The 23,959-nt window shown below is 40.6% G+C and overlaps 1 protein-coding gene across 11 annotated transcripts in view; it reads right to left on the reverse strand.

Annotated features, from left to right (window-relative positions):
• Positions 1 to 23,959, reverse strand: part of FTCDNL1 (formiminotransferase cyclodeaminase N-terminal like) — a 71,011-nt gene that overhangs the window by 10,202 nt on the left and 36,850 nt on the right. For 4 of the 11 annotated variants that reach the window (XM_053596840.1, XM_053596842.1, XM_053596839.1 and 1 more), the window contains 2 exons: positions 22,829 to 23,014; positions 7,898 to 12,272 (listed from right to left, as the gene is read on the reverse strand). In XM_053596840.1, the coding sequence (XP_053452815.1) occupies positions 11,836 to 12,272; positions 22,829 to 23,014 (623 nt within the window). In that variant the 3' untranslated portion in view covers positions 7,898 to 11,835. Of the gene's footprint in view, positions 1 to 7,897; positions 12,273 to 15,082; positions 15,703 to 21,570; positions 21,639 to 22,821; positions 23,015 to 23,959 lie in introns of those variants that run through there. The other 7 variants (XR_008381160.1, XM_053596845.1, XM_053596844.1 and 4 more) reach the window with 7 other exon arrangements.

Genomic DNA, 23,959 nt, shown 5'->3' on the forward strand with positions numbered 1-23,959 from the left:
AGCCATTTTAGGTCTGCTTCATAAGGAATTCCAGTGTCTCTCTCCCATGTCCCCAACTGAGCCAGACTTTCTGTTCCCTAGACATTCCAAACAGTTCTTCTCCTTAACTGCACCTCAAAAACATAACTCAATTTCAATTAAACCTCAAGCTAGTTGATAAATGGTCAAACTATCTACACCTAGAGAATTGTCTAGCCCTGACCCCAGACCAGGATCTGAATTCAGGTATTTGTATGTTAATCTATTCAACAAATATCTTCTAAGGCCAGACATTGGAATTACCTAGTTGAATAAAACAGTCTCTGTTCTCAAAGAGCTTATAGTGTAGTGGGAAAAATATACCCTCGCAAACAAAATTTATAATAAATGAGTTAAATACCTGAGCCAAGGTGCATAAAATTTCCAGAAAGACTTTCCAAATTGGGGAAGTGCTATAGGTTCTGCTGAGTTATAGTTTGCCTATGTCCTCACAGCAAATTTAGATTTAACTACATAGGAAGTAAGAGGATGCTTTAAAGGCATCGAGACATTTTCCTCACTTTCTTGAAAGAGTACAATGACCCTGCCCGTCCACCCCTTCTTAATTCTAGCTGATCGGAGGCAGAGTTCCCAAAGGGACTGCCCTGAGACTGGATTACAGAACAAGGAGCTTCGACTCTGCCCCTGAAACCACTTGGTGACAAAGACAACAATAAGGAGGACTAATGCTGACAATCTCAGGGATTGCTTTGCACAGTAACAACTGCCTGTTGCCCTCAGCCATACATGATCCCACAGTCAAATAAGTCGGCAGCTGTGGGAGTCGAGAAAACCACAACGTAAATGCTGAAAGCCCCACATCGTACCAATGTTGTTTTCTTACAAATAGATGACATCCCCATCAGTAGCAAGTGCTGAAAACGCAAGGATTGACTGAAGGATGGGAGGGGTGGGCCCGTGAGGGAACCTTGCAGAAAGGAAAGAGATATTTGCAACAGCTGAGGGGAGAGGCAATCCCCACACACCAACCTCCAAAAGAACTAGGACTCCTTTCAGCCCAAGGTTCCCTCCTGCCTGGAGGATTTGGCCTCATTCCAACGGCAGTGCCCTCATCTGCTATACTGAAAATAAAACAAAGGATGCCATTCATCATATTTTTCAACAACTGGTTTCTTTTCTTAGTTTGAAAAAAAAAAAAGCATTGGCAATCATAAAGCTGAGTTTTTTATTTTTATATATTTTCTTCTTAGTGTCAAAATAAACTGGAAAGGAAAAAGAAAATAGCCCAGTGGTAAGAAAAGGAAAATACACAAACTCCTTCGGAGCTCAGTTGGCCACACACTGCCATCGACTGACACCAACTGTGGAATGCTTCCCTCTCGAGTCCTCCCAGCCCCAAGAGCCGACCGCCTTCTGCTTCTGTAAGATGTGGCTACTTAGAGAAATTCAAATAGGCTCCCAGTGCTAACTGTGCTGCATATTTACTTTAATCAAAGTGACATTTCCCAGATGGTGTCATCCAGAAAACCTCATCTGAAATGAGGGGTAAAGGAGAATTCAGTTGTACATTCCGGGGAAAATTGAATACAGGTGTTCTCCCATTTTTAAGATGACTCAGTTTATAAAAGTACGAAACTCTGAAACAGACACATTATGGTATGAATTCCCCACCCTTTGGATATCTGGTACATAAAACAGGTACCAGACAATCCTGAAGGTGTGGACACAAGAACTATAACATCTCTGCATTATCAACTGCACACCCCCAACACTGGTGGGTGTGAATTCTGAGCCCGAATAGTTTGTAGTTTCCAGGCCCCTCCCTTGCCTAGAAGAAGGAAAGGTGAGAAAGAAAATGTCTGAACCACGAAGCTGCTCCAAGGTGCCTCTGGAAAGGAGTAGACCCAAAGGCTCTAAGTCACTGAATATACACACCAGGTCTCCATGCTGTAAATAAAACAGCTCCCTCCATGAAGGGAGGTACAGCTCCGTTACAGGAGGTTCCCTTTAATTTTTTTATTAAATCATAACTGTGTACATTAATGCATTTATGGGGTTCAATGTGCTACTTTTATATACAATTTGGAATGCTTACATCAAACTAGTTAACACAGCCTTCACCTCCCTTACTTGTTGTGTTAAGACATTTATACTCTACTCTTCATAGATTTGACACATACTCTTGCAAGTTCCCTTTAGAAATTAATTGTGATATGAGCTATGGGAGAAAAAAATAGGCATGATGGAACACGTCACCTAAGCTGGTGGTCCTAAGAGACTTTTCTGAGAATGACATCTCTGTCGCTCTAGGAACTACAGACGAATGGGTAAAAGGCTTCAGAAAGGACAGAAACCCTGTCCTGCAACTTGCATGACTTCAAGGAAGTCGCTTAACTTCTCTGAGCTTCCATTTCTGTTCCTGGAGAGTGGGAATAAAATTGATCTCAAGGGGTTGTTGTGAGAATTAAATAAAACAACCTATACAGCAAGCACTCAGCATGTGTCTAGTAAACAGGGATAGAGTTAAGTTCTGTGAAGCCTGAAGCTTATACAATTCTGAGCACCATCTTTAAGATAAATAACCCAAAGAAAAGATTGTATGTGTATTTATATTGAGACAATAAGTCATGACAGACTACACTTTTTAAAATAGAGATACTATCATTGTTATAAATTCCAGAAAAAAAAAAGTTTTGTTTATTTGTCACCTATATGTTTTCCACATTTTTGTGGCTACATACTCTTTGATCATCTATTCAGATGATAATTATTTTTCATTTTATATGAAGAAAATTTACAGCTAATTCATTTTTTTAGAATGGATGACAAAAATCTATTTTTAGTCAGTGATGTTTGGGATACAACTTTTCCAATATGCAACTTCCCACAAAGACATACTTATTCTTTATAATTCTACCAGATTTGTGCCCCTAAAATCAGGAATTCTGATCAATCCAATTTCACGTGATTACCATGAAAAACAAAATAATTTATATATTTATCATTGTACGAGCTACATCAACAGAAAGACTCCTATAGCACAGAGCTTCTGTTGAGGATGGATATTATTAAAATTATATCCTTTGCTTACAACTTTATGCTTCCAGGACTAGAAAGATTTTCCATAGACTAGCTTCAGGAGCCACAGCTTTGAACCTTGTTTCTCCTCTAACTTCTTGGGCACTTTTGATGCTAAACACCAGAGGACTCACTTGTGATAACCCTCTGGCCCTCCTTTGGGTGTCACACCGCCGGGTGAGCCGTGACAGGTTACTGAGGGGAGCATTCCTGCAGTAGATGATCTGGCAATCACTTAACTACATGTGGAAGTGGAATATGAACCACATCGTATATCCCATTAAATCCTAATTATCCCCAACTCAACTTCCCCTTTATTGGGGTTCAAAAATGTCCATAGCCACTCCCAGAACCAGCCATATACCTTGTAGGGCTCCATGCAAAATGAAGGTCTTCTTCTTTAAAAGTATTCACAAGAACAACAGCAGAACATTGAACCAGGTACAGGACCCTGTGCTGCTGCTGCCCAGGCTGTAAGCCCATGAAGCTAACCCTGGTCACTCCAATGCCACTTGTCATGAAGGGAATTGTAATGGAGCAGAGGTGGGAGGAGACAGCACTTTCAACAAAATATGCCTTTTGCAATTTTTACAAAGGCATAAAACCATGCAAGCATATTGCTGTATCCTGTGAACATATGACCCAAGGCTTGCAAAGGCTTCATGCAAATGAGGGCACCTCCAGCTAAAAGGCTGCGTCAACAGCATAAGGGTAAATCTGCGCCTGCTGAAATACAGCAGGTGCTCAATAAATACTTGTGAACAAAGCTTTACAGTCTAGTCAGCAAAACAAAAGAAAATCAATAAAATCTTGCCACAATGTGTCAAGTCCAAAAACAATAATAGCATAAAATGTAGGGATGTGAATTTAAAGTAAAGCCAGCCAGAAGTTCTGGAGCATGGGCTGCCCTTTCCAAATCTATCCTGGTCCTAGCAGCAGTGCTGGCCTCACCTGGTGGCAATTTTCCTTCTGGTGTTAAATACTGATGGGGACCATTCTAGGTCCTGTGGCTGACCTGGCCGTTTCAGGATAGTGGGATGATTCCAGGCATCTCCCAGTTAGGTGGAGCAAATTTGTGGTTCAACTCAGAGAAATCTGGCTGAGAGAAATCTGGGGCTGTGGGGGTTCCTCCTTCACTTGCCCACTTAATGAAAGAGGTTGTAGCTAGCAGAGAACATAGTCCTGCAGAGAAGGAACTGCCAGTCCAGAAGAGGCAGCTGTAAAGCTAGAAGCTGATGGGTCTCTCTGGTATAGAAAGAAGAAATAGGAAAGAACTCAGTATATGACAATTGTGTAAAAGACAGATCTGGAAGGAATTTTAAATGAAGAAAGAGTATAGAAGGATTAGAGATTGGTCTAAGGTCTGGAAGAAGTCTTAGGGTCCTGAGCTGGGTCATCCTATAAAACTGCCATACAGGGGTGAGTCAATCTGTGCTATGATCTGTGCTGTGAAAAACCTGGAATGTACCAACACTAAGTTGGTACTCAACAAAAAAATGCTACAAATAATGATGCCACAGGGGTTCACTCCAGACGTTCTTTCCTATAGCCCATTTTATCTTGCTTTGTTCTTGTGAACTGTTGGAGTGGATACCATGAAGGAAGAGGAATACTAAACATAATTTTGGGATAGCAGGGAGAAATACTACTGATCAGTTACCAAAAAGCCTTTGCACTTACAACAAAGGGTCTTTGCTAGACTATACCAATATCAATTACTACTTTTTCCAAAGTGGTTGGTCTTCATGAAGTCAAGTTAGATACCTAACTTCCTCAGGTAGCTAAGAAATTAGGAAACAGTGATTGGCTGCAGATGAGGTTTCCTAAGAAAAAGGGGACAAGATGGTTCACAGAAGGTTTGGGAAAGCTGTTTGGCTGGGGGCCTGCCACTATCTAAAAAGCATCACCTATGTAGCAGGGAAAGATGGCTACAAAGGGAAAGACAAGTAACTATCATAAGATTGAAAAAGCTTTCATTTTTTAATTATATAATTACCATAATCTATATTTTAAATGGTGCAATAAGCTACCATATGAATGACATTCATTGGAAAGTCCACCCATTGGCTTGCCATGTTATTTCCTGCCTTCTCTTCAAATTGACACTCAGACCCCCTACTTATTGAAAGAATAGAAAGAATGTCAAAGAAACACGGAATTTGAAGAGCGTACCCACCAATGGGATTGGAACAAATACTGGAACACAGTGTTTTCTGGTTCTTCTCCACTCCCTCTCCATCCCCTCCAGATCCTTCCGTTCCCATTTGGTCTGAGGACAGGTTTGCTTCTGACAGGATCCAGTCAAGGCACAGTTAGGAAAACAGAAACCACACAAAGTATTTCAAAAGAGATCACATAACCTGAATTGAGATGGAACGCATTCTTCTTAGTGAAGCAGCCCAAGAATGGAGAACCACGAATCCAATGTACTGAATTCTAATACGAAGGCAGTAGATGAGCTAATACATGGTGGGGGGTAGGAGAATGCAGGAGCGGGGAGAGGAAAGGAGGGAGGGGGTTGGGGGGTCACGGTGTATGGCACACCTCTTGGGGGTGGGACACAATTATAAGAGGGACTTTACCTAACAAATGCAATCAGTGTAACCTAATTTTTTTTTTTTTTTTTTTTTTTTGTAGAGACAGAGTCTCACTTTATGGCCCTCGGTAGAGTGCCGTGGCCTCACACAGCTCACAGCAACCTCCAACTCCTGGGCTTAAGCGATTCTCTTGCCTCAGCCTCCCGAGTAGCTGGGACTACAGGCGCCCGCCACAACGCCGGGCTATTCTTTTGGTTGCAGTTTGGCCGGGGCCGGGTCTGAACCCGCCACCCTGGGCATATGGGGCCGGCACCCTACCGACTGAGCCACAGGCGCCGCCCCAACCTAATTTTTTATACCCTCAATGAATACCAAACCAAAAAAGAGAGAGAGAGAGAGTTCACACAAAAAATCGTTAACGGTTGCTGGAGAACTAAAAAAGCAAAAAGATCACAGAGGTGGACTGCAGGAAGCATTACCCTGCAAGGCTAAAGGAACCAAGGGAAGGGCTATCCTCGGAGCCCAGAAGCTTTAAAGAAGAGCCTTGCAGCCCTAGAGCCCAGACGTCTGAAGAGGCGGTACTGCCTAGCTGATACTGGGTCATGTGAGGGACACGATGAGCTTAGCTCTGAAAGCTCTGGGACTAAAAGCCACCATCAGGGTGCAGAGCCACTGCTGAGGCGGGGCTTGCAAAAACAGGAGGTCAACAGGAAGGAGAATCCCTCACCCTCCTTCAGCCCCGATCCACCCTCCAGTGGCACAGCCTGAGCCGTGGCAAAGCAGAAACGTGGTTTGCAGAGCCCCAGTGTCAGAAAGCAGAGTGCCAAAGGGGAAGTGTGGTGCTGGGACAGCAGGTTGACACACTAAGAACGCGGAAAGAGAGCTCCATCTCACTCTCAGGTCCGTATCTCACACCTCAACTCACAATGTGTTAATTTATCTCAAACGACTACAAATAAGGACACACGACTGGCAGACTAGTCCAAAGGCAGTCTGAGTTCAATCAGAGCCATGCTCACCAGGGTATTTGCTTACACCTTAGAGAAGATTACTGTCAGTGTCCTAATTGTTTTACCTGTGAAAAATGGGCTCCTTGGAAGCCATGTGCAGGCTGGCTTAAAACAATAAGCTTTTCTAACCCCTCAAGCACAACACACTCCGGGAGCATGGTCCGGATGCTTATCAAACAAGTTCCTGGGCTGTTCTCTGAAGTTTCTGGGCAAGTACAAACAACAGAGTCAAATAAATGCCTTTAAAAGCAAGGCAGTGGAGCACGTACCCTGTCAGTGAGAGCCTCATAGTCCCACAGAGTAAACAGTAACATGAGAATATTTATATGAAACAAAACTGTATATCAAGCCTGCTTTGGCTCAGCCAGAGGGAATGAGAAATTCCTTGCAGAGTGCTCAGAGAGTGGCCTTTGCTGACCACGGACGCCACTTTCAAGACAGTACAAACCAATTACGGAGCAAGGCTTTTCATTATGTCAAGGAATGAAAATATTACCCCCCATTTTGTTTTATTTCACAGTTATGTTTTACTTACGCCACCCCCCTTATGTTTAAATAGTTTTAATTTATCGTGAGTCAAGCCCAAATTGAGGTTGGAAACAAATGACAACTCCCCACCCTCACACACACAAAACCCCGTCACCCACGTAGCCGAGCTTGTGGCTCTCCCTATCCCTCTTTTAAGAAACTAAAAGTCGAAGTTTAAAGTTGGGTAGAATGAAAACACAAAAAGGTTGATTAGAAAGTCAATTCTGTCTGTCCACCCCGATTTTGGCCTATTCACAACTGGTGTTAAGTCGTGGGCAGTCAACTGGCAGGAGGCGGAGGTTACATGAACGATGAAGCTACAGTTCATACAACGTCCACTTTGTGGTAAGATTTTTAAAAAATACTGAATAAACATTTGCACAAACTGTAGGTCTGCTTCTAGGAGCCCAATCTGAGAAAAGGTTAATATGAGGCAGGGTGTTCGTTAGTTCATTTTGTCAGATTTTTCCCAACCCAACGGGGATAATGCTTGTTAGTCGTTACAGACCTCCCCCAGCTCCTTCCGTCAGCTCCCGCCTGGACAGCTGATGGTACCACATCCATCCACCAGAAAAAGCCTCAGCACTTACAGCTGGTTCTGATTTTCTAAAGAACCAGGATGGAGCGAGGACAAAGGGCAACAAAGAGAAAAGAGGGGTCAGAATACATGTATGAGTGAGAAGAAAGAAGTGTGATTGTCTGAAAAGTATTTATTTGTAATAAAAAATAGGAAATGGTTATTTCTAAATAGATAGCTGCATCAAAGGTCAAATTTAATTAACTCTCTTTTAAACCATTAACTAAACTATATGTAACATCAGAACCCACCAAAATAGATTTAAAAAGGGGAAAACAGGTCTTAGATATTTGTATACATTAACGGATATTCGGAATTTGCCAACATTTTATTTAGAACATATGGACTTAGTAAAATTATTTTACTGAGATTGGGTTGTTTTTTTTTAACTTCTTGGAACAAATATATACTTTCTGTTCATTTTTAATTGTGGTAAATTATATAGAACATACAATTCACTACCATTTTAACCATTTTTAAGGATGTCATTGAGTGGCATAAAGTACGTTCATATTGTTGTGCAACCATCACAACCACCCATCTCCAGGACGTTTTTCATTTTCCAAAACTGAAATATTGTACCCATTAAATATCAATAGAAGTTTGGTTTTCAATCAGCCTTGCTGAAAGCCAGAGTCTGGAATGCAGTCCCAGGGACCTGGAGAGGCTGATTCAGGCAGCTGGCAACTGAATTGCCTTTCCCCAGATCAATCAATCCTTGGCATCATGTGCTGTCACCCATGCCTGCGCGTTTAACACTGACATCCAAAACTGAAGTAGGCTCTACAATAGATCTGAAAAGACCATTGATACATTTTATTTTTACATTACAGCTTACAAAGCCAGACATGGTGGCTCATGCCTGTAATCCTAGCACTCTGGGACGCTGAGGCAGGTGGATTGCCTGAGCTCAGGAGTTTGAGACCAGCCTGAGCAAGAGCGAGACCTTGTCTCTAAAAATAACCAGTTGTGGAGAGTGCCCGTAGTCCCAGCTACTCAGGAGACTGAGGCAAGATGATCTCTTGAGCCCAAGAGTTTGAGGTTGCTGTGAGCTATAATGCCATGGAACTCTACCCAGGGTGAAAAAGTAAGACTCTGTCTCAAAAAAAAAAAAAAAAAAAAAAATCAGCTTATAGACATTTATTTCCCCCAAATACAGCTCTCAGTCAAGGTGGGAATTATTTTCCTTGTTTATAGGTAATGGAACTACTGCTACATGAAGGTAAGAGCTAGGACTAGAACCCATGCGCTCCCATCCATCCTCCAGTGCTCTTCAACCATGTGGCCTCTGCCAGAGCAAGGGAAGAACTGGGCACCAGACTGAGAAAATGATGCATTGGGTCTAACCGGACAGCATTTTCTCTCTTCACCAGAGCAACTAACATTCCTTAAGTCTGCAAACCATACCTAGTCCATCATTTTTTCCATATTTTTGTAATTATATTAACAAAGAAAAGAAAATGCCCACAGAATTGCAATTCTGGAACAAAATAAATGCAATCAGATTCAAGAGTCTAATATAAGCTTTAAAAAATTAGGACTGATCACAAGATCCTATAAAAATATTTGAGTTCAGCCTCTTCTATTTTCAATTCCTTAAAACAAATTCACATTTTGTGCTCTTATTTAAAAAGTTAAGCATTCTTGCTAAACATAATTTGTGGAAATATTCATTTCTCTGTGCTTTATGGATAGAAAGCATATTGTACTAAAGCAATGTAAATAATAAAGATTTACATAAAATTGCCAGAATCAACAATTTTTATTTCATTCCACCTTTAAAATTTCTTCCACCTTTACCTTTCTCTTTGGTCAAAAGCAATATATTTCCTAAAACTTTAGACTTTCCATTTAAATTCCAAAAAGAATAAATACTCCCTTGAATGAAGCCCACACCACCATGCCATCTCCCTCTATAAACATTAAAAAGTTAGACAAGCACTTGAGAAGCTGAGGCAAGTGGACTGCCTGAACTCACAGGTTCGAGACCAGCCTGAGCAACAGCAAGATTCCATCTCTAAAAAATAGCCGGGGCTCAGCGCCTGTAGCTCAAGCGGCTATGGCACCAGCCACATACACCAGAGTTGACGGGTCTGAATCCAGCCCAGGCCTGCCAAACAACAATGACAACTGTAACCAAAAAATAACTGGACATTGTGGCAGGCGCCCTGTCCCAGCTACTTGGGAGGCTGAGGCAAGAGAATCGCTTAAGCCCAGGAGTTGAAGGTTGCTGTGATTTGTGATGCCACAGCACTCTACCCAGGGCGACAGCTTGAGGCTCTGTCTCAAAAAAATAAAACTAAATAAAAAATAGCTGAGCGTTGTGGCAGGCACCTGTAGTCCCAGGTACTTGGGAGGCTGAGGCAAGAGAATCGCCTAAGCCCAAGAGTTTGAGGTTGCTGTGAGCTGTGACGTCACAGCACTATGGTTAGACAAAACTGACTTATGGTGTTATCTCTTAATGAACAAAGCCAAAAAAGAACAATCATGCTTCCAAAGACAGATTTTATTTTATAATTTCCCCCCACTTTTTGCTCACTTAGTACTTGATTTTTTAATTTTTATTTATTTTTATTTTTTTAGAGACAAGTTTCACTTTGTCTTCCTCGTTAGAGTACTGTGGCGTCACAGCTCACAGCAATCTCTAGCTCTTGGACTTAGGCAACTGTCCTGCCTCAGCCTCCCAAGTAGCTGGGACTACAGGTGCTTGCCACAACACTGGGCTATTTTTTTGTTGCAGTTTGGCCGGGGCCAGCCTCAAACCCGCCACCCTGGGTATATGGGGCCGGCACCCTACTCACTGCGCCACAGGCACCACCCTGTACTTGATTTTTTAAAATGCGTATTTTAAAAGAATGGTTACTCATAAAACAAGAGTTGAATACAGAACTTAAGATTCATTCAGGAAAACCAAATCAACTCCATTTTAGCTTTTTCCCCTAATAATTAGCCCCCACAGCCGTTTTACCCAGCTGATTCAGCAGAGTTTCTAATATTTACAAGTTACTATACCTTGTGACAAGAAGATGCATTCCAATTGTTTTTTAATTAATTAATTTATTATTATTTCAGAATATTACAGGGGTACAAATGTTTTGGTTACATGGATTACTTTTGGACTGCTCAAGTCAAAGTTCTAAGTGTGGTCAGCAGTCAGAAAGTATACATTGTACCTGTTAGGTATAATTTCATCCTACTTGCTTAATTTCCATTGAACTTTTCTTCTATCTGTGCACATGAGTGCTGATCGGTTAGTTCCAATTTTGCATTGAGTACAGGTGGTGCTTGTTTTTTCATTCTTGTGATACTTCATTTTGGAGAATGGTCTCCAGTTTTACCCAGATTGTTGCAAAAGGTTATCAATTCATTTTTTCTTATAGTTGAGTAGTATTCCACGGTATCCATATACCACATTTTATTAATCCATTCATGAACTGATAGGCACTTGGGGTGATTCCACATGTTTGCGATTGTGGACTGTGCTGCACTCAACATTTTAATGCAGTTGTATTTTTGATAAAATGACATTTTTTCCTGAAATAAATACCTAGTAGTGGGATTGCTGGTTCAAATGTAGGTCTACTTTTAGTTCCTGGAGGAATCTCAACACTATTTTCTCAAAAAAATCATCATGAAAAAAATCAAACAATCTCATTAAAGAGTGCGCAAAAGACATGAATAAAAGCTTTTTAAAAGAAGATAAGCTAATGGCCAATAAACAAGATAAAAAATGCTTAATGTCATCAAGAAAACACCAATCAAAAGCACAAAGGGATACCATATACCCCAAGAATGGCTTTTATCAAAAAGTCTCAGGACAGTAGACACTGGTGTGGATGTGGAGTGGAAGAAACACATACACTGTTGGTGGGACTGCAAACTGGTAAAACCTCTATAGAACATAGTATGGAGATTCTTTCAAAGTGTTAATGATGACTAGACATTCCATAGGGCAATCATGGATAACATATGAACATTTGTTGTTGCTAAACAAAGAATGCTTCCAATTTTCCAATACACAGCTTCACCTAAGCTCTCTGTAGCTTCCCCATATCTTCACTGGCCAAAAGAAAATTTGCAATGACTAATAACTTTCCCTAAAATTTCAATGAAGCCTTAGATCGGATCACATGAAAATACCTCCCCGAATCTTCCAGAATTCCCCAATATTTTCCTTTATAGCATATTCAGCACAGTCCTTGCACTCTTGGGGTGTAAATCCAACTAATGCTGTCCCTGTAGTACCAATTCCCCGATCACCTGCCAACTTTTTAACTTGAGCTTCTATGTAATGAGGAGACACATACGAAAAATGGTTGTCGAGGACGCTGTAAACCACGTATTGAGAGTCTTCTGAGATTTCTGTAGCTTGTTGGTCTTCAAAGCACTCTACATTGCAAGCTATCTCAATTTTCCCTTTGTGGGGAAAAGCCATTGCTTGGACACCTTTCAATCCGTTTGCACTGGAGCCCCGAATGGCACTTGCGATCTCTCTTCCCACTGGCAAGTCTTGAGAATCAATGGTAATGTTGCAGTTCATCACGTACGGGCTAGCACCAACACCTAAATCATCAGAAGAGCATGTTAGTCAAGCCCAGAAAAAGCCTCATTTTAAAGATTCTATCTTTAAGCCAGTTTTAATCAGAGGAGTTTCCTTTTCTTGGTTTTATTTTAAAATAATACAAATATTCCTCATTTTCAACTCCAGAATTTTCTCAAGGTCATTTTTTGGTTAGTAACAAAGGCTTTTAAGCTATAATCAGATAATTTTATCTACTCTAAAAGCATCTGGAGGATTTTTTTTCTAGAAGAGCTGTGAAGAGCCTATACTTTCCAAAATACCACAAGAGAAACAAAACAAGCACACTCAAGGATTAAGTACCATCCAGCTCGGGCACTCATAGTTCAGTGGTTAAAGCGCCAGCCACATACACCAAGGCTGGTGGGTTAGAACCCAGCTGGGGCCTGCTAAACAACAATGACAACTGTAACAAAAAAATAGCCGGGTGTTGTGACAGGCTTCTGGAGTCCCAGTTACCTGGGAGGCTGAGGCAAGAGAATCACTTAAACCCAAGAGTTTGAAGTTGCTGTGAGCTGTAACCCTACGACACTTTACTGAGGGCAACACTGTGAAAACCTATCTCAAAAAATAAAATAAAATAAAGTATTAAGTACCATCAGCAGCTTAGACTTGCATTCATTTCCAAGGCTATCTTTACAAGGGCTAGAATTCAGCACCTGGCTGAAGGGTCTCAAAGACGGTAGCAAATCACACCTCGGTACCTATCCTTTCCCTCACTAACAAATACCTGTCATTATTGAATTAGATTGTATCAGATTAAAGTGAACTTCAAAACCAATCTTGGTTAGGGAAGGAGGCCACTAAAAGTAGCAAACAGCCTTAGAATGGGGAAGAGCAAAGGGACTCTGAATTCGGCAGGATTTGAAGCCAAACAAAACCCATGAGTCCCTTCACATGGACTTAGAAACCTCATGCCCTTCTTTTGTTTAACCTGTTGAAGGCACCTCTTTCTTCCATCTCCAGTTTCTCAATAGACTAGGACTGCCATTGCCACTCCAAAGCCCTGTTACTCTAACACTGAGGGGCAAATATTTCACTTTTTCCTGCTTCAGGGATGGTACAGCTCACGTTACATAAATAGCACTGCTCTAATTATAGTTTACATTATAAGATGGACAACTTGGTTAAATTAGCACTGGCATAAAAAGCTTAGGCTTGCAATTTCCTCATTTGGGGGGAACTGGCCATTTCTAAAAGTGAAGTTAACTAGGGATAGATGGGGATAAAAGGCTGACCTCATCTTCAGCATATGATCATTCCTTAGCTACTATTTCAACATTATTTTACTGTGTCTGCTTTTTTTTTTTTTTTTTTTGCTACTTTCAAATTTATTGCTTATAATGTCAGTATCCATCAGCGATGTGCCTTCTGGGTTCGTTTTTCCTGAGACCACAGTGGTTTGGGGGCTTTGTTGACTAGCCTGGCTACTCTCACACTAATAGACGTTTCACAGAAAATCAGCACACGGAAACCACATCTCATCTTTTTCCCACACATGTACATACTGAAATATTTCAACTCCTGAGGCTGGGCCTCTTCCTACTGGGAATTCTGGAGGAATGAATCAGATTATAGTATTTCCCCATAATGCTGATTTCATAAAAATTAAATTTCCTAACAGTCAATACATCTCTTTCTCATAATCTCATACACCAATCACTTAAAGTATCTTTGAGAAGTATATCAGTTTTAACATTTAACAGAGTACAGTTGGAATTGTTTTTGTCAATGCTAATGTTGCCATTCATTAACAGAAAACTTTCAAACATAATTTCTCTTTCATCTACCCTTCAACAGGTAATGTTACAAACAGTCCCATTTCCTAAAATCTGGTATATGTACCCTATTTTGACTCAAGATGTGGTAACATCATTACTATCATTCCAACAAATAGCTGGATCACACTCAGGTTTTAAAATCCATAATGATCTATAGTGCATCACTGTTGTGCTTTGCTGTTCCATACCTTTGATATGTCCAATCATCATTCAGACATTCACACGTAACTTATCAGCCTGGGGGAGTGAGTCACTTTCAAAGGAAGTCCCTTCATATGGACCCAGGGCTCTCCAGCACACTACCATGGCCTGAGTCATCTCACTCCTATAACCATCGGACTCTTCCTGAATTGGCCACCCAGGAAATTCTAAGGCATCTTTTGCCACCATATGGCCAATAATAGTTCCCTTTTTAGAATTTCCAAAGTTGATCATTCTTGCTCTAAATGAACTCATCGCCCAAAATATAGAACAAGTTTAGATGTTAAGCTCTAAGCACAAGCATTTCATGAAGAATAAACATGTATTCTGTCCAGCATCCCAATACTGATTTACTTAATTGTAACTGTTTTTAGAAATTCCCTCAAAAGCATACGTTAAAATTAACTTTTTCTAGAAAAATAAAGTTAAACATCAGAAATAACCTTTAAATGTTCTTTTATATAAAATAAGAGGTAATCCCAGCACTTTGGGAGGCTAAGGTGAGAGCATTGCTTTAAGCCCATGAGTTCCAGACCAGCCTGAGCAACAGAGTGTGATTCCCATCTCCACCAAAATTTAAAAAAAAAAAAAAAAAAAAGGGAGCTAAACCTGGAGGATTACTCAAGCCCAGGAGTTTCAGGTTGCAGTGAGCTGTGATGACACCACTGCCTTCTAGCCCTGTCAACAGATCAAGATTGTCTCAAAAAAGAAAAGAAAGAAAATAGGAAGGAAGGAACCACTTAACACAAAATAATAATTTTTCATTAATGCCCTTGTGTATGTTTTAAATTTTTCTATTAAGCTTTACTTATACAATAATTTTATTTTGTTCTATTATCATATCTTATTCAAGCAGTGATCAAACAGAGACAGTCAATGAATCTGAGATGTTTCCGACCTAACCAGAGTAGTAGTTTCTCTTCTGAGTGGTTATGAGGCCATGATCCATTTCTCCCTTGGGAGAAAAAAGAAAAGAAAAGGAAGAAAGAAAAGAAAATTTCTCTTTCTGCCCAAATTTATGCTTTTCCAATTTCCTCCATTTAATCGTTCCAAGTCAAAGCCAATATGGTGATCCAATTATACTGAATCAGAGTCTGTGTTTAAATCCTGCAGTCCCATTGACCTTATTTAAATGCTGGATTTAATTTTTTATGTTAATTTAAACTACTAAGAAGGTATTTTAAATGAGAGAGATAATTAATCCCAGCAAATCGTATTTCTAGTTAAATGTCATATAATTAAAGTAATTCCATTTTTTGCTCTAAAATTAGAAACCTGATGTGAAAGTTTGTTTCTCAGCTTGTGGTTTCGCTCTGCTCCTGCCTCCCGCAGATTGGCACTGGGCTGCTCTGGTGGCAGCACCAATCCCCTCGCTGCAAGGCTGAAATTCCAATTTTATTCCAACACAACTGTCACAACGCCCCGAAGCAAGCTAAAAACAAGGAAAAAAATCTTTGGTATGATTTCACTTTCCATGTGTTCTTTAATGAAAAATTTATCATTCTAAATATTGGTGTTTACTCCTAAAGACTTTTTTTTAATCAAAAAAAGAAAAAGAAACTGAGATTCAGTTGCCATTATTTCACAGGGAAATATAACAGGCCTGATGTTTTCCTGACAATCCTGTTATTTTCTTGTGTGGAAACACTGTATTTATCATATACTGCATGGCTGGTGATTCAGATATTGTTGAGACCTTATGGTGAACTGATATAGATATAAACTCTTTATGCCAGATTGTTTAAGCAGAAAAAAACCAAATGCACTTAATTAACATCTGATGTGTAGCTTTTGCAAACACAAATGCAATATTTGTGTTTGAGCACTGGCAGTAATGACTGTGAACTATGCTATTAATGTCTGGTTTAAAGCTGCTTGTGGTAGGACCACGTCTGGAATAACACAAATAAAAAATTGGATTCAGACAAAACAATAGTGAAGACCCCATTAGGAAAATGAAAAAGCCGCACTCAGAAGAAACACATGTATTTGTTCCCTTTAGATCAAAATTATTCTCAAAAATGGCTCCAGGAACCATCACTTTCAATCAATCAAAGATGAGAAAAATTGTATAAATTTTAATTTCGCTTTAGATCAAAAGTTGGTCAGGGATGTCTTTAGAAATTCTGTTTGTTGTATTAAGCTCTTCTTTGGTGGCTAGGATTACAACACGCACGAGGGGAGAACTGAGGTGGTGTTTTAGGATATTTAGCACTTTTGTATCTGAAGAGTAAGCTTCGAATTTGTGGACTGCATTACAGTTTGAATAAATAGATTTTCTGCGATTAGTTCGAAAATTAATAGTTCCCTCATTTAATACTTTTTTACTGAAAACCTGCTGAGTACCAGGAACCATGCAGGTTTCTGGGTATAAAAACCTGAATAAAGTTAACATTAGATAAAATCCTAGGCCTGACCCTGAGTGCTAGCCTCTCACCTTCCTCCTTGGGTAGTACCAGCTCCACCACTCACTACATCACTGATAATCAGTCCCTAGGTTCCATCTGGCCCATCAGCAGTGTGGCCAGCGTCTACGCAGGTACTGGGGGCTCAAGCTCCTGGATCTCTATGACCTGTTCCACCAGCTTCTAGAGTGGCTGGGGGTCTAGAGTCCTGGCTAAGGGGATGGCCAGGAGTCTGGTGGGAATGGGGGGCATCCAGACTGAGAGGAGAGTGTGCAATACCCCAGCGAGCACCTGGCCTCCTACCTGGACAGAGGAAGGAGCCTGGAGACCACTAATTAGAGACTAGAGAGCAAAATGTGGGAAGATCTAGAGAAGAAGGGACCCCAGATCAGAGACAGGGGAGGGGACATTATCTCAAGACCTTCGAGGACCTGAAGGCTCAGATCTCTGCAAATTCTGAGGACAATGCCTGCTTTAATCTGGAGACTGACGAGGCCTGTCTTGCTGCTGATGGCTTTAGAGTCAAGTGTGAGACAGAGCTGGCCATGCACCAATCTGTAGAGAGCCACATTGATGGGCCCTGCAAGGTCACTGATGACACCAATGACACTAGGCTGGAGATGAGAGATTGAGGCTCTCAAGGAGGAGCTGCTCTTCATGAAGGAGAACCCTGAGGAGCAAGTAAAAGGCCTGCAACCCAGATGCCAGCTCTAGGTTGGCCATGGAGGTAGATGCCCCCAAATCTCAGGACCTCAGCAAGATCATGGCGGACATGTGGGCCCATGTGATGAGCTGGCTCAGAAGAACTGACAGGAACTGGAAAAGTTACTGTGGATTGAGGAGAGACACAGCAACAACCTCTCAGGCTGCTGAGATCAGAGCCGTGGAGATGACACTCACAAAGCTAAGTCCAGTTCTTAAAGATCAGCCTGGACTCCAGGAGAAATATGAAGGACAGCTTGGAGAACAGCCTGGCAGAGGTGGGGGCCCGCTCCGCCATGCAGATGGAGCAATTCAACGAGGACAGAGGGGCAGCACCAGGCCCGGGAGACAAGGCCCTGGTGAACATTGAGGTCAAGCTGGAGGCTAAGATTGTCGCCTACCACCTCCTGCTGGAAGATGTGGAGGACTTCAATCTCGCTGATGAAGATTGGACAGCGGCACCTCCATGTAAACCATCCAAAGACCACCACCTGCAGGGTAGCGGACAGCAAAGTGGTGTCTGATACCACCGATGCCAAAGTTATGAGGCACTGAGGCAGCAGCAGCAGCATGCCCTTACACCAATAAAAAGAATTCACTGGACATCAAAAAATAAAGTAAAGTAAAGCCCTAGCTTAAATGTGGTCTTTGCTTCAGAGTAACAAACAAAGTAAGCTATCAGACTCAGAACGTGGGTTCAAAGCAGTTGTTATACCAAAAGCAATTAGTTATCATTACATATTGGTATTTCATATTTTTTAAGAACATGCACTAAAGAGAAACCACAGCTGAAACAGAACATTTGATGACAAACGCATAAAACTCAAACATAATTGCTAAGCCCAACACTCCTATGGCAGGAAGAATGCAGGACTCTACCCATGTGGCTGAATACACAGAAAAGAAAGTGCAGTGATGTTTTCCAGCCCTGCAAAGAATTGTGAACCTCATTTTACTGACTTTGAATCTTTCACAGTAACAATAATTCAGAAGAGGAAATTACAGACAGAGGTACACATCCCCCTCATGTAATGAAGCCAGGCCAGACGAGGGAAACCATAGGCGACGTGCCGCCTCCCAGGTTTTTCAATAGAGCAACAGGGCCCACCCTCATTTCAAGCCAAGTCTAAGTCCTTGGTGTTTCGATTACAGGTTACATACTTAGCTACAGAAGAGACTTTCATTTTCCACCATCCTAATTAGACTTGCTAGAATCAGGAAATAATGAAAATGGGCTCCTTAAAACTGGACTCATTCTAAAACTCGGCTTTATTTTTCAAAGACGAGGTAAAATTTGGGGTAAGGAGTAAGTTGGATTATATAATGTCGAGAAGAGTACTTGATGATGCCTTTCTTATATATAATAGAAAGAACTTAGAAAGGCAGCTTTCTGTAACCCATCTAAATAACTAGACAGAAGGCCCTCATCCCAAGCTCTACCAATTACCTCCATCTATGATTCCTAAGGCATCAGATGCAACTCTAATTCAAAGACTCTCCTTTGCATTTTCAAACAATGATGCAGCCCATTCATACGACCTATCAGACAGCCATGTTTAAATTATCCCATAAATGTTTAGGGCTTTAAAATATATATGCATAAAGTATTTATTTATAGATCTTAGAGTATCAACTATTACTGCTTTGCCCTTATTTATGTTCCTCACAAGCTGGCCGACTAGAAACTTTTAAAAGGAATTTGGCTTAAAAGATTGTGTGTGTTTGGCACTGACTGTGGGTGTTAATCATTTCTGAGCTCACTTCTTTTTTTCTCTTCTGTTTATAATATTCTTCGGGAACTTCAAAACAGAAACCTGTTCCCGTATAGATTCTGCTTCCTCTCAGGTACTGTTTAAGTTAATTTGTCACTGGAATGTTGAGTGCAGTAATCAGTTGATAGCACCAATCTTTTCTATTTAATTTTTGTAGGAAAAGAAATAAACACAGCAACAATGTATTGAGGCTTTTCTGTTTTAGTGGGAAGAAAAGTATATTGGGGAACACTGACTTAACCCCCCCAAAACTTAGGAAATATATAAAGCCATTGAATTTAAAAGTAAGGGAGAAATCACTACTGCTAGGAACCAAATTCATTGAAAAAATTAGATGGATAACATTTCTGCCCTAATGAAAGAGGTGTTATAGATTAACTTCAATAGAAATTATTTCGAAAAATGAAAGGAATTTAATCCTTTCTACATACAATTTTTTTAAGGAAGGATTTGTGCAATTGAAGTAACCTAAGATTTCAGTGAAGAAATTGTTTATCCACCTCCCATATTCACTGTTCCTTCTTGAAATATTTCATTTTTCTGCTATTAGCACCTGCTTTTTTTTAAATTCTTCTTGGGGATTCATTGAGGGTACAAGAAACCAGGTTACACTGATTGCATCTGTTAGGTAAAGTCCCTCTTACAATTGTGTCTTGCCCCTAAAAAGCATTAGCACCACTTTGAGCCTACTAAATGAGGGATGTATAGTCTGCCTAACCTCGGCAAGTTGTAATGTTCAAGATTCTTCCACAAACTAAAGTTTTTACCTTTTGTCAGCTGATACTAGTAAAAAACGATATATGGGGAAACATTGTGCTACTTTTCCTTCCTTATCACGAATTTTCCTAGAAATCTAATCTGAATGAGTGCACTAAAACCTAACTTTTTAAAAATGTCTCACTAATAAAACTTCAATAATTACCCTTTGAGGAAAATGATGGAATAATCACAAAATCAGGTTATGGATAATTATGACAATAAACTGGAGCTTTAAGAATTTAAAATTTTTTTATGAACATATGATGTAAATAAAATATATGCATATATATTTTACAACATTGAGATCACACTGTTAATACTACCTTGTATCCCTTGGCCCTGACACTGGCTATTCCCTCTGCCCAAAACTTTTCCCCATCTCATGGCTCCTGGATCACTCCTTCAAGTCCATGCTCCAATACCTCCCTTATAATAATGCTTAATTTGGATCATCCCATTTAAAGTCACAATGCAGCCCCATTCCAGAACTCATAATGCCCTTGTCTTATTCAATTTTCCATTTGGCTATAGAACTTATTATTTTCTAACATAGTACATAATTCATTTATTAAGCTTATTATTTATTGTCTTCTCACCTCTCCCCCAACTATAATAAAAATTCTTTGAGGGTATGAAGGTTATATTTTTGCCCATGGATGATGCTGCCAGGCTTTTAAGTAGGTACTTAATAAATTGTTGTATTAATTAATTAACTACAACTTCTCTCTACATTAGATTATATTTTCCATGCCTCTAAAAATTCTTCTACAACATCGTGCCTGGGTATGCCATAGTTTATAGAATCATTCCCAATGGCAAACATTTCTGTTGTTTTCAGTAATTCCTATTATAAATAATGCTTTAATAAACATAATTTTACATAATAAGTACATGTGTCTTTTTTACTTCCTTAGGATCTATCACTAGAAATAGAATTCCTAAAAAGCAGTTAGAGTCCCTGGTACATATCATAAACTCACTTCTAAAAAGTCTACACCAATTTACGCCACCATCAGCAACACGAGCGTCTCTGACTCATCTTCCCTAGTATTGAATATTACCTTTAAAATACATGCTTAAACATTTGTTGTGTCAATTTTGGCACCTTGAAGTTTAAACTTGGGATTTGCAATTTTGATGAAATTCTCTAGGTAAATTACAGATCTCTGTGTGGAATAAAAATAGAGAAAAATCAGAAATCCCAACAAGTCGTCCATTTCAAATCAAACAACATAAACAGGCGATGCCGGAGCAGAGGTGCAGATTATTCTGGGATGCCTTGTTCACCGTGGCTTAAACAACCACATACCAAGTTTGTTCTTAGGAGACTGAATACAATTAGTGATAATACTGGCATTTGGTCTTTAATCCAGAAATACCTTCTGTATCAGGTTAAAGTTCTTCTCAAATGTCCACCCACTTATTCTGACATTGACAAAATGAGAATTTAGGGGTTCAAGTGTCTGTTTAACCCAATGCTGAAACCGGTACTTCTGTGCTCTGATACCGCACACCTATTTCCAGTTCCTATCTGCCTGACTGCAACACCAGTCCACCTGGCACTGAGCTGACTACATTCACAGCATAATCCCTGCAAGTCTTTAGAAAGCTCAAATTAGAAACCAGGAAATAGATTTCTGAAAATTTAGTCATAAAACTTACACTTCTCCATTTGTGAGACCAATCATGGGGAAATGTGAGGTTTAAACTGGCAGAGAGCTTCCTTTCTTCTACAACAAAATACTGAATGAAATACATTTATAGTAACATTTTTATAAATCTCCTCTTCATAGGGAGGAAAAAACAGCCCTTTAGTACTGTGCTGGGCACCTTACAGACGTGATTTCAACTTTACAATATTAACAAGGAGAAATTACAATTATGTCCATGTTAACAGGTAAGGGAATTGAGACTTAATGAGACTCAGGAACTCCCCACGGTCACACAGCCAGTAAACAGCAAGGCAGGATTTGAGAACTGCTTCAAAACCTGCATTTTTTTTTAACTTAATTTGATTACAGATATTCTTCATTTAAGATCAGAATTCTGTACCACGGTTTAGCAACAAAAGGCCCACATGCAAATGATCCTGAAGGCTTTGGCAACACTGCACCATATTTCTTATGCTCACCCCCCACCATGAGTTGTGCCCCTTGCCTATCTAGTATTTTAGTAATTGCCAAGGCGTTCACTAACCACCAAAATGTGATCTGATGTGGTTTAATTTGTGACCCTTACAGAAAATATTTGAGGATGACACTAGGATGGATGGTGGAGTGCAGGTGACAGGGGTGGGGTTCTAAGCAATCCTTAAGGAGTTGGGCAGGGGTGTGGGCTGGAGCAGCAGGAAGAGGCAAATGCTGGTGAGACACAGGAGAAGGAGTAATTTCATTCCCTGCTATTAATTCTCTCAGTTCTCCAAGCTTGTTGTCTAGAAAAGCTTCTCTTCAGTGTTAGAAAAATTGATTTCCAGCTGTAAGCATCAACTTGGCTACACTGGAAGTTCAAGGACTGAAATTCATTCCTATCAACTAGCAGTAGCCTCTTCCTAAGTCTCCCCAACCCAGGCGTCTCCATCTCACCCCAGGATGTAACACCAGACCCGACACACCGGACCCTGTCCCAGGGCCAGGAGCTGTGCACATGCTCATCACCAGTGGGCATGTCACAGGGCTCGTTCTACACATGGCTCGTGAACAGCATTCCTGGGGGCCCTCATCAAATAACTGACAGAAGTTTCCAGGCTTACCGGGTAAGGCCTGCGTTAGAGTAAGAATTGAGAGGAAACCATCACCTGATCCAAAACGGAGCCACTACTGCAAACTTCCCTGCATTGTGAGGGTGTGACCCAATAAAGGGGACCTCAGTATCTAACATCAAGTTAAAGAAACAAGAACAGAGCAGAAACCATACTCAGAACCTGTCAAACCACATCTTCGGGCAGGGGCAGCTCCCAGGTCAGGCTCAAGAGCACTGAAGTCCCTCCTTGTGAACCAGCCCAGCTGCTTCCTTCTCTGGACAAGACTGCGCTTCTCAGGCAGGTCAGCCTCCCCAAAGAGGAACACGCTGCAGCCGGGGATGTGCAGGGCCAGCTCCTGGGCCAGGCCTACAGCAGGGGGAAATTTAACAAAATTAAATCAAAATCAGGTCCATTAAAATAAAACAAAATGTATAGTATTTTACTGTGGTAAAATATACTTAACATAAAATTTATCATTTTAACCATGACTAAGTGTATATAATCCAGTTATATACATCACCTATACGAATCTTAAAAAATCAAAGTTTTTCTAAATTTCAGATTAGTATGAGGGTACAAACCATTAGGTTACAATGTTTGCGTTGTTAGGTACGATCCCTGTTGTAGTTGTGTCCCACACCCAAGAGGTGTGCCACATACCTGTATATTGTGCCTGCTGGGTGAGAACACACCAATCCCCTCCCTCCTTCTCCCTCCCCCTCCTGCCTCCCCTCTCCCCTACTTGAATTGAATAGACTTTTCTCTTATGCATGTATTAGTTCTCTACAGGTTTCATATTAGTATTGGATACATTGGGATGTTTGCTTTTCCATTCTTGTGATACTTTACTATAAAGAATGTGTTTTGGGCGGTGCCTATGGCTCAGTGAGTAGGCTGCTAGCCCCCATACATGGAGGGTGGCAGGTTCCAACCCAGCCCCAGCCAAACTGCAACAAAAAAATAGCCGGACGTTGTGGCAGATGCCTGTAGTCCCAGCTACTCAAGAGGCTGAGGCAAAAGAATCGTGTAAGCCCAAGAGTTGGAGGTTGCTGTGAGCTGTGACACCACAGCACTCTACCAAGGGCAACAAAGTGAAACTTTGTCTCTTAAAAAAAAAAAAAAATGCGTCTCAACTCTATCCAAGTAACACAAAAGATGTAACATCTTTGTTATTTTTATGGCTTAACAATATACCCTGGCATACATACTCCATAGTTTATTAATCCATTCCTGGGTTGATGGGCATTTGGGTTGTTTCCACCTCTTGGAGATTAAAAATCAAAGTCTGCATGGAAAAAGCCTAAGTACCCA

Source organism: Nycticebus coucang, chromosome 7, assembly GCF_027406575.1.
Source record: "Nycticebus coucang isolate mNycCou1 chromosome 7, mNycCou1.pri, whole genome shotgun sequence".
NCBI classification, from domain to species: domain Eukaryota; kingdom Metazoa; phylum Chordata; class Mammalia; order Primates; family Lorisidae; genus Nycticebus; species Nycticebus coucang.